Below are 18,529 nucleotides of genomic sequence, written 5' to 3'. Positions count from 1 at the left end.
AAATAGCTGTAGAAAGATCATTCCATGTTGATTGAGTTTATGAGGAGAATCTTATTTGATTCATAGAGGAAATTTATTTCGTTTTTTGTTCTAGGATGCTTTTCCTGTAGGCCTAAAGTGAATTGATAGTAAATTTTGTTTACAGGAGGCCTATATTTGCATACAAAATGGATAGCGCCACCTATATATTGAGTAATACCTATCTTTTAAGAATTATCAAAGATAGTGCCTATCTTTGGAATTATGAATATTGTTATAAGCAACAAACAGGAAGTGACATCATCAACCACAAAATATAATCCAACTATAAATGTTTAATATTATAAGCCTTTCACAATATTGTATATTTATTTGTATAGTTTACATATAGTATCAAGGACAATACACAATAATACATATTATAAAACAATAAATAAAAAGCAGACTTAACCAATAAAAACTAATGGAAAAATACAATGGTATTATAATAAAATAATTATGAAATATATAGCACAGGAATTAGTAATAAACAAAAAATGTATTTGTATACAGAATATTCATATTTTATCATTTTTATATGACTTTTTATATCACTTGCTTGATGATGTTGGGGTTGTTGAAAACCTATTAGCAAAGCTTAAGTGACCCATTGCATGTCATATACAAGTTATCTTTTCTGTTGGGGATGCAATAGAGAATTGTGTATATAAATTGTATTGGAAAAATGATTGTTGGAAAAAGAATGAAATTATAAATGTGTAAAAACATGTTGTAATGATGGAAGTTAAATGTCTTTTTACTTAAGGTATCTTATCTAATTATGTAATATAAAAAACATATAACAACAAATTAAATCAGAAAGTGTAAAAATACTATGTGACACTAAATTAAGAACATATATCAAAATCCTTAAGTTTATTAATGGACCTAGCTCCATGGTTTATTCAATATGGCAGTGTATTATAATGTCCCATTGTTCTTATACAATTTTCTATTAATCCATATATGGTACTGTAATAGTTTACATAATTGAACAAGAATATAATAACAATAGTAAATAATAATAATTAATGGTTGTCACTCTTTTAAGCCCTGTCTACACTATCAAACTTTATGTGACAAAAAAATGTGATGTGCCCATATATGGACATGATGATGTCGTATCACTACCATATTTGGGCACATCACTACCATATTTGGGCACATCACACTTTTTTTGTCAAACTAGTTTGATAGTGTAGACAGCTTTACACAAGTGAATATAATAATTTGATAAAACTGTGCATATGTGCCAATAAAAGTCAAATTTCCATATTGTGTATGTTGAGGACAATCTTTTTAAGTAATATAAAAAGCAAGGGTTAAAGAAAATATAAAAATAAATTTAATCATAAAGTGTTATAAAAAATATTATGTGACACTAGATAAAGAACATAAATATCAAAATATTTAACTTTACTCAATAATGGCAGTGTATAATGTTGAATTGTTCCTCATAATATTTTATTAATCCATATATAGTATAGTAATACACTTTACATAATTGACCAATAACATAATACTGTACTAAATAAGTAAGTAAATCTCAGGTTGTCCAGTTTCCAGTACTGTGAAAGTTAAAGTGTTAAGCTAATAAACTGGTCATGATAGGATGGAAGAATAAAAGGTGAAAGGGCATTCAGAACTGCCATTTTCATAATACAATCACACTCCCCCCTGATAAAAAATCCATTTTCAAATTATTTTCTATTTATGTTGATATAAAGTTTGTGGTACACCACGTATATTAGTTCTGAAAAGAATTGTTGAGTTTCTCAGGAGTGAGAATGAACTAATATACGTGGTGTACCGCAAACTTTATATCAACGTTTGATTTCGCCATGCAAACCTTCAAACAATATTTTCTATATACATACATGTAAAATTCAGATCTCTTGTAATTCGATATAATATTTTCCTCATGTTAAAGCAGACACAAATATATAATATATAACAACTTTCCTTAAGGACAGGTCCTACATAGAGAAAGCAAACACCCCAATTTGACTCAAGCATACCTTCACCCCACTAGAACACAAAATTGTTTGAGAGATAAACTTTAAGCCCAATTTACACAGATGAGCGGCAATGGTAATAAAAATATAGAATCACTTTTCAAGCCAGAGTCCTTGACAGAATAAAATAATTGAATTAAATCCTTGTTATTTCTTATGACCATGTACACAAAACGCGTAGCGATGGGCAGTTTACGCATATTAGGAGAGACACATATTCTATGTGGGACAAGCTATGTATACCATTACCGCTCGTCTGTGTAAATTGGCCTTTATACTGCAGAATACTGCAAGGGTCAAAATGTAGTGGTTTGACCTGTACTCACATCCCTTTCCAAATTTTAAGGTGAAACTTATGTTATACCCCACAGTGGGCTTATCCCCAAGTACTGTATATAGTGTAACAATACAATGTAGGTTAAATGTCTGCCAAGTGCCCTGGTGTATTGGCATTGACCTTATAGTTTGTAGCAATACTTATCCTTTCGTGAGCGTAGTTCTTGCAGAGCTTTTGCACGGATTGCTTCTTTGTCCTTACACTCGTCGTCAATTTTAAGTCCAACGATTTCCAGAATTGATTCTGTATGGGTCCGCAGGAAAGGGTTATATTCTTTTTCTTCTTTTAAAGTTGACGGAATCTAGACAAATTAAATATAAATACAGTTAAATTGTTTTTAACTTCAAATAGTGATTGGTATATTTTCCTGCATGTTACAGAAAGTTTAAGGTCAAAACTTTTTAGAAAACGGTTCTGTAGGAGTCTTGGTTAAAGGTTTATATTCTTGGTTATTTTTAAGTTGTTTTTTTTTCTTAATTTCATAAGCATTCAAAGGCGATAAACTTCCCAATTACAGGATGCATAAACTATAATTATCATGCTCATTTGAGGCTTATAGAGTGGAGTAGAAAGATTCAATAAATTGATGGAATGTAAAAATAAAAATAAATACATTATTAATAGATTTGTTTACAAAATCTTGTGGTTATGCTAATTAATAAATCATTAAAACATCAAATAGTAAAGAATTTAGATTGGGTTGAAAAATGGTAAGAAATTTCACAGATATGATTCTAAAATAGCTACTTTGTCATGTTATCTTAGGTTAGATGCTTATTGTCTTGGCCATGTGTACATAAATGCAGATGAAAAAGTAGTGGGGGATGGGGGGTTCATCTCCTGTTTTCAACATGGTAGACACACACAGTACCATACCCATCCACAAAATTACAAATTTAATGCAATCCATACCGTCATTTTTCTCTCTTTTCTTTGTTCAATTACCCAGTCTAGTTTTTCCTACAAAAGAACAAAATATAAAAAACATTAACATCTGAAAACAAAGGGATAATTAACTTTGTATGTGTCATCCACTATCTATCTTATTGGCAAACTGCAAATATATGTAAATTTCATTCTGTCATAGGCATGTGACCTAGTAAATATATGCTGAGTACAAAAATATCACTGTAGTTCTTTCACTCCTTTAGCATTAGGTTTTGGTTAGTTACAAAAAAAGCATCAATGACAAAATCAAAAAACTGTTGAAAAAAAAAATTAAATGACTGAAGATTATACTTTATGTAACTTCAGAATGTAAATTTATACTTTATAATTTAGTTGGTTTTTATCGTAGTTTTTCAGATGGTAGGCTTCACACACGGTAACGGTAAGCGGAAAAACCACGTAGATTCTCCCACGTAGAATCTGTATCTATCCTGAGCGGAAACCAGTCCGGTTCGCATTGTGTGTAAATGGTAATAAGGAATATTCTATATTTTTATTACCGTTACCGCTCATCTGTGTAAATTGGCCTTTAGTCTGTTTATACAGCAATATAATACATTTGGGGATTACAGATTTGAACTGTTTAGAAAGTCGTTTAAATTATATAACCAGTTTGGCTGATCTCCTAGTTTGAACTTAAATGTAATGGTAGGCTTATGCAACAGTGCAAATCAAAGCATTAAATCAACAGCGTAAATACAGACTTTATTATCTACTATAGCGGAAGTTACCAGACCTAGCCTAGCAATTCCTCAGTGCCAAAATCTAATATCTCATACACACACATACTGGGTAATAGGCCCTATACTGATGTTCTGTTCCTCTCAAAATTTAATCTGCCATTTAGTAGAATAGGAGAAGTAAATTTTGAAATATTACTGTATTTAACACTTTTACTTAACAAAACTTGTATTTGAAATTATTAATACAAGATTAGCTTCAGAACACAAACATTTAGAAGAAACTATGTGTAAGCATTGCCAAATTAGCGCCCTCAACTGAGTGTATTATGATTTCATCCCCAACTCGATTGTAGACTTCTGCTATTTCCCTTACTAACTAAAAATGATTTTTATATAACAATAAGATTTGTTAAATGTACATATTCACTTCAGGGAACTTGTGGAAAACCAAAGAAAAAACTAATGCATAAACCTACAAAAAACTACCAAATCTAGACAAAAATCTAGCACACATAACCATCCTTGGTTTAACATTCATTATATCCTTTGATAAAAAATGAACTTCCGTTATGAGAAACGATTTTCTCTATTATTGTACTATATACAATAGTGAATGTATACAAAAGCTACATTATGTTATAACAATACATTGTGGTTAAACTTCCTAAGGTCCATAGGCACAGTCTAGGGTAGATGCTTGTTGGAAACAATGTATCAGACTTATATAGCGCTCCACACTAATGATATATACAGTCATGGTTCTTTACTGTCTATCCCCCTTTTTGTTCTTTTTCTTTGAATTTTACTTTGAACAATATTGAAGATTTTGTTAAACTTTGCAGTCAACTGTGCTTTTGGCAAATTACAAATATAGCTGCTTGTTAAATGTTTTTTTGTTTTTTTATCTCTTTGGTGGGGCTCCCCACATTTATTCTCTTGATATACATATAATGCATAGAATATATAATAAATAATAAATAAATAATAATATATAAGTAAAATAGGGTTAGTACACTACTAGTTTCTAACTAATACTCTTGTTAACTATCATTATATTTATTTTCTCATTTATAATTTTAATTCTTGCAAACATCTTAAAAAATGATGCTACCTTCAATTGCATTTATCCTTCATGTAAAAAATATTTCTATACACTTTCTTATATAATACAATACTGTAATACAATAGTACACATTTGTTCTTTTTCATTCTTCTTCTTCTGCAATTTTACTAATTATTTTCAAATTTTTATTTTTTAAATGAGAATAAGGCAATTAAAATATTCTAGGTGGCCTCGGGCTAGCTACCCCAGTCATGGCTGCTCCACTCTTCTAGTGTGCAAGTTTTAGTCTCGTTTTTAGCTCTACAGATTGATAACACTTTTAACTGTCTAATGTTCTTTTGAACAGTTCACATTATAAAGACAATATTGTAAAGTCAAAGTTGAAAACAAAATATTGACTTATATCCAAGTGAACTTCTGCAGGAGTGTACATAGTTAGAAGTGAGAAAAAACTGAACATATTGTGAAATCACTATATGCCCTGCTTTTGTTCACAAATAATTATTATCCAGGGTCCAAAAAAATAATTGCGGCTTAGGAAGGCGTGAATTAATAAAAGATTATACATGTTTTGTTTTGATATGTGTTGTTTAATTACATGTAATTTCGCGCTCTTTCCTCAAACCATGGTTGATAAGGAAGTGTTGTTGACATCGTGGCACAGCAATGAACGTGTCTTACCACCAAGGCCTTGGTTCAATCCAGTGCAAGGTCATCAGAAAACAAAGTAAATTCTTATTTTATAACAAAGACATCTTTCAACAGTAGCTATAATATGAAATCTGCATTTCGTTTCCAATTACATTTGTAAAATGTATTATGCAAATATCATGTAATTTGTAAAACACAAAGACTATAATTCTTTAATACATATTTTCATTTCTAAGTCATAAAAATCAAATTACAACAATTTGTTCAATATTTAATTCTGATAAAAGTAATATAGTCAATTCTTTTATCAGACACAAAGGACTTTTATATATGTAAATCCTTTTGTATTGTTTAGAATACAATTGACAGTCCCTCAATATGAAAGTGCATTGCCACAAATTAATTGATTTTTTTTGCGAGAACATTAAAAATTAAATAAACGCTTCAAACAAAGAACATTAATAGAGAAGGCTTTTAAAATGCGTTTTTCATTTCTTTGTATAGTGTTTTAATTAAATATTCAACTAGCTTATAATAGCTTAAAATAACATTGGATTATACCAAGCTGGATTATTTGTGTAAACTTTCTTTTTGAAAAGTTGATTTTAATTCTATTTATAGTGAATTGGTTGCAGGTATTATAAATTAAATGATATCTATCTACTACCAAACCAAATGAAAAAACAATTATAATTTCTTGTCTGCTAATTCCAAGTTCTAAAAAAAATTGTATTTACCTCAGAAACTGAGAACTTCATTTGCTTGAACATTTAAAACATTAAAATTGTTACAACCTTTAATTCAATTAATTAAAAAGCAATAAGACAATACTGCAAGAGCGGTATGGCATAATGGTAAGTGTTATTGGACTTGGCATGTGAGAGGCATGGATTCGAGCCTTGTCTGTTAATTAAATATTATGTATTACTTTAGACAAGATACTTTTTCATTTCATTTTCATTTATTTATTTGAACCAAAAGATAACTTGTACTCTCATTGCCTCATCCTTTGGATAGGACATAAAGGTGTTGGTTTTATGTATGTACATTGCACATGTAACGATAAAGAACTTGGTACACTGTTCAACAAGAGTAGGGTCATGCTGGTGGGCTGGTTATGGTCCTATACATAGGGCACTTTGGAAGAACAGTCTTGTATGGGATAGGTCATCCAGTATAAAAGAAGAAATAAATAAAACCTCTACTTATCATATGTGACAAAAAAAATGAAAGGGCAAATTTTTGAAGTTTTTTTCAGAGGCATGAATGTTCAAATAATGTTGTAATATATGAGAAATGGAGTATGTAAATTCTAGATTGTAATAAATTCAAAGTATCTAAAATAGAGGTTATTGACAAGAGAATCATGTTTAACAAACAAATAATACAGGTTCAATCAGTGAAATATATAAACAGTTATTTGTTTTCTTTTTTGTTTAAGTTCACATAAGATCTTGGTCAGGTGGAAATTTACTGGGGCAAATCTGTTTATATAAATCTTATATCACATTTTATGTTACAGTATTATGTACTTAAGAAATGTGTTGTTTCATAGCAGGGTAAAAATTAGGGGATTGGAGACCCCTTGAGCTTTGAGGCCCTGTGTTTAGCTAATGAGTATCAATATTTAAATATATTTCATCTAAAAGGAACGTAAAATGACATATCCCATTCATTTGTGTACTTTTCATGACACTAAATTGTTTCACAGTAAAAGTCCTTTTATCGGCTTGTTTTACAAGTTACTACTATATTTTGCATATCATACATAAATAAGAACAACAATAATAGTGAGAGTAAAAATAATAAACATATCTATTAAACAACTTAACATTTCCTGGACAGGTTATACATACACATAACAATCTATTGTTGTCTATGATACATCAAACTTTACCTTAACTTTGTCATTGTTTGGTTCTATATGCTGTACAAAAGTTAGATTACTCTTAGCATACTCATGTCCTGTATCAAAAAAACACATGCTATTTATTAAACCAACACTTAAAATATTATTATTGTTTTGCATGGCAAATAAACAGGTGGTATGCTACATGTTTCCGAAGTAAAGGGAAATAAAATTAGGTTTGGTAACCAGACTTCACTAATATTATTTTTATTATTAAGCAATTCATTTTGTTATTTTTATTATTTGTGCTATTTGGCAAACAGTTTTCTTTGTTTTGGTTTTTTTAATTACATTAATGTTTATTACCTGGCCATATAAATGTATCATCAGCAAGTTCACAAACTTTGTCTAAAGATTGTAACATTTCCATCGCTGAACTTTCAAACATTCGACCTAAAAAATACAAAAAATGACTATTATTATTATCTAATTTTTTATCCATAAAATACTGTATATACATTCAATTCAAGTTTATTTAACCAAGGAGGCCAAGAACAACACATGGTTTGTTCTTCTCTGGGGCCGTGCACATACAAAAATTCAAATACAATTTCAACAATGTTTCTACAATATTATTACGTACAGTATAAAGTTATGTTTAAATGATTTTAGGGTCGTAGACGAGTGAATGTCAACAACAAGGTTGTTCCATTCAAGTGCACCTTTATATCTAAGGCTTTTTTATATCCAGTCTTAGGTAAAGGCAGATCACCATTTAAGTGACTATGCCTCTAAGGGTTGAATGTATTATTACAAAATCTAAATATATTATTAAGATAGTTAGGAGTTTAATTATGAAGAATTTTATATACAAGTATAAGACGATTTACAGTTTGCATTGCAGAAAATTTTTTCCAATTAAATTGGTTTCTCACTTAAACTTTATTAGCTAAAGCATGGTTCCCACTAGAATGCAACGCAGTGATGTATTGACGCAAAGTGATGTATTGCGTAATCAAAAGTGGGAACCGACAACGCAACAGTGCTGTAAAAATCGCAGGTTTGATTTCACGCAGACGGGGGCAAACACAATTATTGGAAGGGCATTTTTTTACGTTGCGTATGTTGCATTACATTGCGTCGCTAGTGGGAACCAAGCTTAAGGATCATGTGTAAATATCCGAATAAAAAGACAATACGATATAAATACAATAATTTACGACTGAGTGCAATTTTAATATCATTCGGGAGGGCAGAAAAAGGTTTAAAATTGACCAGCCACCTTATAGGCTATAGTGAATGGGGAAGGGTAGCGTGGAGGAAGCGGAAGTTTTTAGCATGGAATTGGAGATGAGAGGAATGTCGGCCATTTCGAAGTGACAAGAACAAATTTGAAAGATGGAAGAAATGGGTTAAGAGAATGAAATGTTAAAAATATGATTCTTCTTGAAACAAATAGCTTGCCTCATTTTTTTTAAAGTTTTGATGATTTTGATTTTTTTAATACAAATAAGTAAAGACGAGAAATTTATTAAGTTGCTCCACTTGTAGTTAAGAATTTCACATCTAATACTAATTTTATACAAGACTTTATAAGATTTAGTAATATTTAGAGATATAAAATGCTGGTACAGATTTAGCTCTCGTGAAAATTTAGTTTTATATAACAGACCATTAAATGGGAATCACTTAATTTCTTGTTTTGTAAATGCTGTTATCGTTTCATCACATGCTCCTTTTGTTTAAAGCTTTTTGTTTGACCGTATAAAATCAAACAAATCTGAACAAATCATAAATGGATAAAAGAAAGGTTACAAGATGTTTTCAGAACAAAAATGGTAATAAAGTTTGAATGATTGTAAAATCATAACATACTACTACATTAAACATTTAGGATTTCATTCAGTCTTTGTCTTATATTGTTTAACATTACAGGTTGTTGTGTGGTAGATTAAAAGAACACATGTTCTATTTGGTTGGAATCTTCGCTCATCTTCAAAAAATCTTCTTTCCATTCCGACTTTTAATACTAAAACGTATGGCCTAAGCACCTTTACTTCTGCTGCCTCTCGCTTATGGAATGACCTACCCGCCTCTATTAGGTCATGTTCTTCTACTATCGCCTTTAAATCTGCCTTGAAAACTCATCTTTTTCTATCAAATTGAGCTCTCTCATATACCTTTGATCACTTACTGCTGGAATTGGCGCATTACAAATTCGTATTATTATTATTACATGTGTATGAAATAACATTTAAAACTGTTTTACCTAATTCATTTGTCAAGCTAATGATGATGGATCAATTTGTATTAATACTTATAACTTAACTATATACTTATAATAAAAATCCATAATTAGATGATCTCAACCTGACTTTAAGAAATAAAAACACTAAATTACTTTTACCATCAAACAAATCCATTGTAGGCAAATATGATTAAGAATAAAAGTTGAAGATCCCTAAACAAATACAAATGATATCTGAAATCATAATAATTTTTTATTTAGTTCAATTCAACCATGAGAAATCTAGGGACGTTATTTTTTTTTCCTTAAATTGCATTTTTAACAATTAACTTGTAACATGTTCATCAATACCATCCCACACAGACCAATTCGGTAACTTGACCTTGTTCTACCCTTTATACTGGAGCCGATACGCAACATGTGACGGGCAGCAATGCAAAGTACTTTAAGCCAAATGTATAAAGACAATTCAAAAGTATAAATCAGAAATCCTTCATTTCGATCTACATTACTTCCTGTAACCATTGCAACCTATGAAACAACTTCCTTTAACCCTCACTTAAATAAAGAATTTATAGTTTATAACTACCCAAGTGAAATGCTTAAGAAAACAAATATGTACGATTACAAGTTAATTTCGACATAAGAAAATATTATTTCAAATTATATTAAAAACACTATTGATAAAACAAATTAATGGCTGAGGTTCCTGGCAAAGCTCATATACTGGAAACTGCTCTTGTTCATGTTATTTTGTTCCTGGCAATAAGCAAACCCTAGAAACTGTTCATGTTCACATTATATTTTGTTGCTACTGTAGCAATAAGTAAAACTTAGAAATTGTTAATGTTCACATTTCATTCCTTGCAACAAGCAAACCCTAGAAACTGTACATGTTCACATTATATTACATTCTTTGCAACAAGCAAACCCTAGAAACTGTTCATGTTCACATTATATTACATTCTTTGCAGCAAGCAAACCCTAGAAACTGTTCATGTTCACATTATATTACATTCTTTGCAGCAAGCAAACCCTAGAAACTATGTTCACATTATATTACATTCTTTGCAGCAAGCAAACTCTAGACACTGTTCATGTTCACATTATATTACATTCTTTGCAGCAAGCAAACTCTAGACACTGTTCATGTTCACATTATATTACATTCTTTGCAGCAAGCAAACTCTAGACACTGTTCATGTTCACATTATATTACATTCTTTGCAGCAAGCAAACTCTAGACACTGTTCATGTTCACATTATATTACATTCTTTGCAGCAAGCAAACTCTAGACACTGTTCATGTTCACATTATATTTTGTTCCTGCCTATAAGCAAACTCTAGACACTGTTCATGTTCACATTATATTTCGTTCCTTGCAAACCCTGGAAACAGTTTGTGTTATATTTAAAAAAATAAGAAATTAGTCAGGGTAATTTTTATTAATAGGTTATTTTCTCACATAACAGCACAAACAAGCACTAAGAAGTAATATCTAAAAGTCAACACAGGGTTGTTTTTTCTAAGGATTTCTGAACTTAAATTATTCATATCTTCGGTTTTGACGTTCCAATCTCGCATTTTAGAAGGCATATTTTTTTATGTGAACTTTCAGTTTTATGACTGACAATGAAATGTTAGCATTATGATGAGGTCTTTACTGGTCAAACAAACACACATCTACTTTATTAAAAAGAATTGAATATCAGCGCTCGTGCCATATGGAATAGTTGCAATAAAAATTTACAATAGCAATAAAAAATATATTGTGGTATCTTTGTGATAATATCAAATAAAAAAAGTTGCTATTGATTCAAATCTCAAAATCAAACAAAGCAATTTTACATACTATAAAATAAAAAGTAATTTGAATCCGTACTATGACCAATATTGTAATCCCATGTTCGAGTATAATCCCACCTCCTATTAGGCTAAATTTGAACACAAGATATTGGTAAATTCCACATAATTTCAATAATTAAGTATTGTTAATACAGTAGGAGTTTGTAAGAAATCGTAGATCCTCAACAACTCTAATTCTAGGCTTTTCCACCTTCTTAGCTCTATCAAACTTTATGTAATGTGCCCATATGGACACGATGTCATATATTACTACCATATTTTGGGCACACACTTTTTTGTCAAACTAGTTTGAACCTGTTCATTTTTTTTTTAACACTAAGTTTTTTTATGGTCTATTCCTACCTACTATTTATCGGCCATACTGCGTTGAAACACCGGTTCTCGTCAGATCACCGAAGTTAAGCAACGTTGGGCCCGGTTGCATTCTGGATGGGAGACCGTCTAGAAATCGCGGCGGGTGCTGTATATACTGGAGAGTGATGGTGTAATGGTAATAACGGACTAGCATGTGATAGGCATGGGTTCGAGGTTATCTGTACCATACTAATTGCATCCTTAGGCAAGATGCTTTACTCTCATTGCCTCGTCCTTCGGATGGGATGTAAAGCCGTTGGTCCCGTGTACTTAACAGTGCACGTTAAAGAACTTGGTACACTATTCGAAAAGAGTAGGGGATCGTCTCCCGGTGTGCTGATCTGGTAGGCGCTGCACTGCTGGCTGCCGTGGGTCCGTGGAGGGCCTAATCCGAATTTCCTCAGTTTCCAGTTAAGCTTGAGGACAAATATGAATACCTTTACCTTACATTACTATTTCTGTATAAAAGCCAATGATATTATATAGCCGAAGGCTAGATGGCAAACTGCAATTTTATCGCAGTTCAAAAAGTGATGGAGAAGGAACCAACAAGATGGCGGCTGCAATCGACCAATCAGATATGCTCTACGCAATACGCACTACTATATACCTGTGTTGAGAACGATACGCAACGCAGCGTGTTAAGCATATAAACGCGAACGTATTCTATATGATCCTTCTATACAAAAAATGTTTGATTACCAGGAAATTATTTATTCCATTTGACAAGAATATGTGTTGTAATTTATGTAGTCTTAATGTATTATATTAGATTGTTATTTTTTATATTAAATAATGTTTTTGAACACATTTACGGCCGCCATCTTGTTGGTTCCCCCTCCTGTTGGAATCACTTTTCAGTCTGGAGTACGCCCTCTAGCTTATTACATCTCTCTGACAAAGGCAGATCTTCTAGCACAATTGAATTTGTTTTTTCATACATTTTGAAATTGCCTGCTTATTAATTCTAAAGATGGATGAAAATAGCTATTTTTTGTAGAATGTTAAGAGCTTGACCCATAACCTTTATGAAAAGGTGTTTCCAGACAAGGTGGGACTCATCCTGTCTGCATAGACTAGCCTCCACAATACATGTTGCAGCCACCTGAATGTTGCAATGCCACCAATTGAAGAGCTAACACAATATTCAACAGAATTTTATGAAAAAGGGTGTTTCCAGAAAAGGTGGGCCACTTATCCTGTCTGCGTCGTCTGCAATCCAGGCTACGTGCAATTTTGCAGTGCCATCAATTGAAGAGCTAACCCAGTAATGTAAAATGTTGAGTTGAGTGGCCATGTGGTTAGAGCATAGTTAAATCTTCTTGGAATTGTGCAATACCAACAATAGTAAAGATTTCCAATCATTGAACAACATTTTATGAAAAAAAAAGATTTTCAAAACAAGGTAGGGCACTCATTCTGTCTGCACACACTAGTCTCTGTATTCCAGGAGGCCTAAATCTGCTGTAAATATTGCAAAATTAAAAATATAATTATGCTCTTGTAGTGCTGACAAGTACTCTACTAATTTTGAAAGATAAACTGTGCACATAACCAAAGTACACACACAAGTAAAGTACATACAAGTGAGATGCACACAAGTGAGGTGCACACAAGCAAGGTACACACACGAAAGGTACACACAAGCAAGATACACAAAAGCAAGTGCACACAAGCAAAGTACACACAAGCAAGGTACACACACGAAAGGTACACACAAGCAAGATACACAAAAGCAAGTGCACACAAGCAAAGTACACACAAGTGAGGTACTCAAAAGCACTCGGTACACAAAAGCAAGGTAGACAAAAAGCGAGGTGCACACAAAGTGAGGTGCACACAAGCAAAATATACACTGGTACTTTTTTTGTATCCCAAACATTTTAATTATCATCATGCTCAGTCAGCACTAATTTCTGCACTTTATAAATCTACAATCACTGTTATTAATATTATTAGTCCTTATCTATGAAGACTATCCTCATCTGTCATTCATCTCTGTCAGACATCAAGAGGAAATAGATGTAGAACAATAGACAGGCGAAAAAACTAAAGTAGGCTTAGCACTTACCCGTTCCAGCCATGAACAGAAGGTCGCCGGTAAACACATGACCAGGAGATTGATATCGGCTAGCATCAAGGATGTAAACTGTGTGGCCTAAAAGTGGGACAAATAGAATAGTACCATTGCGAATCTATAACGATTAGATTTTTGTCTACAGTACATATCGGTTTTTGTTAATCTAATGTTAATGTGTCAGATTGAATATTAATAGTCTGATTGGTATGTGGGCTAACATTACATATTTATAAATTGAACAAAATTACCAATAGTGTGACCAGGAGTAAATCGAGCAGTAAACTCTAAACAACCTACAGAAAATTTTTCTCCGTCATTGAGATTACTGTTGAGACAAAAAAAAATTAATTTCATTAAAGCCTGTTAAAAATGCAATGAGTACATTAATTCAGCAACGACGACTCAAATCGATAGAGCATAACAATATTGGTTAGTAGTAGGTCTACTGTACATATGTTTATTATATCAATTTCTTCAAAGTACAATAAAACCAATTTTGGTTATGTTACCAATATAGACGAGAGAATTTCAGACAAAAAAACAGGTACTAAACCCTCTGGCTATGCATGCAAATGTACTGGGGCCTCAGTAATTTTGCTATTGGCATATCACTGGAAAAATGTTTAGTAGTTGATCAAAGGGGATGTATGTGCCCAACTAAAAACTCTACTGTATGCAATTAGGAATTGTTATTGTAATGCTACCTTACAGTATAAAACCTGATTAAAATTAATAGATTGTCTGTCTACTTCCAAGTAGTAACGAATAGTACCGGTATAAATGACCTACATCCATTTTCTTGACCTAGTTTGTCAGTCCAAGGTGTATTGTGAGTCACGATTACAATATAACTTCATTATATTTCACAAGATCAAGTGTATGATGAAAATAATTAGTAATTCTTGTAATTAGTCAATTGTTCTGTATTGTCTTGTAATTAGTCATTTGTTCTGTATTGTCTTGTAATTAGTCAATTGTTCTCTATTGTATTGTAATTAGTCAATTGTTCTGTATTGTCTTGTAATTAGTCAATTGTTCTCTATTGTATTGTAATTAGTCAATTGTTCTGTATTGTCTTGTAATTAGTCAATTGTTCTCTATTGTATTGTAATTAGTCAATTGTTCTTTATTGTCTTGTAATTAGTCAATTGTTTTGTATTGTCTTGTAATTAGTCAATTGTTTTGTATTGTCTTGTAATTAGTCAATTGTTCTGTATTGATTGTCTTGTAATTAGTCAATTGTTCTGTATTGTCTTGTAATTAGTCAATTGTTCTGTATTGTCTTGTAATTAGTCAATTGTTCTGTATTGTCTTGTAATTAGTCAATTGTTCTGTATTGTCTTGTAATTAGTCAATTGTTCTGTATTGTCTTGTAATTAGTCAATTGTTCTTTATTGTCTTGTAATTAGCCAATTGTTCTCTATTGTCTTGTAATTAGTCAATCGTTCTGTATTGTTTTGTAATTCTGCTGTATCTTATCATGATGTCATTCCAATCTGTAAGTTATATATTATAATAAGAGATGCATTTCTGCTTATCAAGTAATAGGTGTTTTGTTTGGTCATATTGCAGTAAAACAAACATAGTACACTCACTTTGTTAAACCCGGTACATGATCTACGTTGCTCCCATAGACAAGTAAATCTGGATACTTGCTCTTCAATTCAGAGTTTCCACCCGAGTGGTCCCTGTAGGGTATAAGAAATAACATTGAATTAGCTACAATTGGTCTAGTATGAGGTATTTACTTCTGATCTAAATTAGGGTAGGGGTTAGTAGACTGTCTGAGCTGGTTGGGAATTCCCATGAGGTAGATTATATGGTGCAGCTAGATCATACAGACACCTCTTGATAGATTCCAAGGCTAGTCATTGTCTGTGTATCAGAACAGTTAACCATTTCCACAAGTACCTTCTACAACGTGTACACAAATTTTTATTTGCCTGAAAAGTTATTTTGGTTTTTTTCTCATGATCTTAGTAGGATGACATTAAGTTTTAAACGTCACATGTTTCAGTATTTACGGGTACGAAATATAATGCCATATCTTCTAACAAAGAACAATATAAATCAAAACTATTATTTATAATATATTAAACAATAAAAAAGAAAAATACTATTAATACAACAATGCCACTAAACATTTACATTCTAATCTGAGGCTGAATATAAACTAGGGTGAAAAAAAGAATAAACTATTAAATTAAATACTGAATCTTTTGGTATACCATGATGAGACATTTCAGGCTGCACCTGTGTGTCCCTCCATATGTAAATTAATTATCTTTTGAAATCTTTATTAAGGAGAAACCTTGCAGGGTATTCAACACACTATTACTGCAGATATAATAAAGAGGAACACCCACCTACCATACTAGTAAAATAATAATGTGTGATTGAAGAAGGGTGACATTCTACAATACCATAAATTAAGCATACCACTATTCTAATGAAAGTAATTCAATGTATGACATAATTAATACTAAAGTGTACTCTATGTACTAGGATTGAATGTTACCGATTCACAATGCAGTGTGGCATCGAACCAATAATCTTCAGAATTGAAGACAGACACCAACTTAAAAAACCAGTTGATAACTTAAAGATCAGATACAATCTTTAGATTAAGCTTGGTGCCCCAATGTGATGCAACGCAGGGACATACATGCGAAGCAAGTAATCTAGGCAATTACAAGCTAGAGTTCAGAAGATCAATCACTTTCAATTGGACAACTATAACCTGTGTCACATACGTTTTATTGCGTTGCGTCCCAGGGGAACCATGTTTAAAGGGATTGCTTAATAGAAGATTGAACCTATACTCTTCAGAACAAAGGCTGGCATCAGTAGTACAATACCATTGCTAATGAAGAACAAACTGTGGACATGAAACTGTATGATACTGAATGATACTGTAACTAATATTCAAATAAACAAGGCCTTTAAATATTATTGCATGGTGTAATAGAACACTGGTAGTTGAATCACCACTTTATATTATAAGCTTCTTGTTTACAAAAACTACATTTATGATGGTAGAAGCAAAAGCCTAGAGAGAATAACACAAAGACAATTAACGTATTATCATGTGCTAAAATGATGATATCATATTTAGGCAAACAGTGACCTAAAGTTGATGCGTGAGAAACACTGATACTGTATACTGTAATTATCTTCTCCTTTTTCATTTCATTACAAAGAAATAACAAAACATAAAGTCCCTTAAAATGTATTGATAAAAAATCCACATGATGACAGGTTCATCAAAGAGGAATAAAGTCAATGACAAGTAGCTCACTAAAGTCAAAAATTATTCTTAAAGGGTAGCTCCGGGTTCAACATTTCTATTATAAAAAGACTATTATAAACAATGTGAACAAGCCACTTTTTTTTTTATGGTGCTAGGGACTATTTCAATGTTATTGTTCAAATTTTAAACAATAGAACAACACAGACCTACACAATTTATAATTAATTCTTTTTTTAACAAATTCTAATTGGTAATGCTTATAAAATTCTTCAATGTCATTAAGATCAAGTTTCTCAATATTTTATTACTTTAATGTTAGGGCCATAGACATAAAAATCTTTATTATGTACTGTATTGCTGTACTATTTTTTTTACAACCATTTCAATCATAAAAATTTGGCATCAAAAGTGTTTTATTTTCCAAGAGAGTGGAACCGAAATTAATACGTAGCCATAATATTGGCAAGGGTTCGTTGCTCACTTTCTCCATGATTCTGGTGGAAAAACGAGTCTTCCCGCCGGATAAGGACTATAAACAATAGTGTAAATCCAGTGTACACATCTAGTGTACACTTTAAAGAACCTAGTGCATCTTTCGATATGAGTAGGGGGCTACCTCGGTGTACTAGTACACACACAGCAACTGTCACACACCTCCACTGATCATAACTGGGCCCTCTGAGACTAGACCAGTCTTTGACTGATGACTGAAAAGGCTACCCAATAAAAAGAAATAATAATAAATATTTAATATAATAAAGAAGTAAAATAACAGATTATTCATGCTAATTAGATAACATTAAACAACTGGTTTCTTTGTTGCGAATTTCTAAAAATCATGACAAAACATTTTTATAATAATATAAATAGAAACCACAAAATCATGTTTTTTTTCCAACGCTTCAAGCTTTGAAAAATGCGGATATATTAAAGAAACTAATTTTGATTGACACTTGATGAGTATATCATAAACTAAAGATAAGTTATTAACAGATACAGATGAAGACAGGTGCAATCGTACCAACCCTGTTTCTTGCGAAAAAGAGTGGGATTCATAGAATTTGAACCATATGTTTTTGTGGTTTGCATATTGTTAGCTGAGCTCCTGTACACAATAGTAAACTTAACTTGTCTGAAAACATAGTTGGTGGTTTCTTTTATTAAAT

At 31.6% G+C, this 18,529-nt stretch overlaps 1 protein-coding gene across 1 annotated transcript in view; it reads right to left on the bottom strand.

Moving 5' to 3' along the window:
- Nucleotides 1-300: 300 nt before the first annotated feature.
- LOC144841308 (putative thioesterase PNKD) overlaps nt 301-18,529 on the bottom strand; it is a 46,072-nt gene continuing 27,843 nt past the window's right edge. Inside the window, exons 5-11 of the mRNA XM_078697597.1 lie at nt 15,709-15,801; nt 14,362-14,438; nt 14,105-14,191; nt 7,931-8,017; nt 7,613-7,680; nt 3,283-3,330; nt 301-2,671 (exon numbers count right to left, since the gene is read on the bottom strand). Of these exons, the coding sequence (XP_078553723.1) occupies nt 2,492-2,671; nt 3,283-3,330; nt 7,613-7,680; nt 7,931-8,017; nt 14,105-14,191; nt 14,362-14,438; nt 15,709-15,801 (640 nt within the window). The 3' untranslated portion in view covers nt 301-2,491. The remainder of the gene's footprint in view (nt 2,672-3,282; nt 3,331-7,612; nt 7,681-7,930; nt 8,018-14,104; nt 14,192-14,361; nt 14,439-15,708; nt 15,802-18,529) is intronic.

This window comes from Antedon bifida, chromosome 4, assembly GCF_963402885.1.
Source record: "Antedon bifida chromosome 4, ecAntBifi1.1, whole genome shotgun sequence".
Classification (NCBI taxonomy): domain Eukaryota; kingdom Metazoa; phylum Echinodermata; class Crinoidea; order Comatulida; family Antedonidae; genus Antedon; species Antedon bifida.
This window is presented reverse-complemented; position numbering and strand designations above follow the sequence as displayed.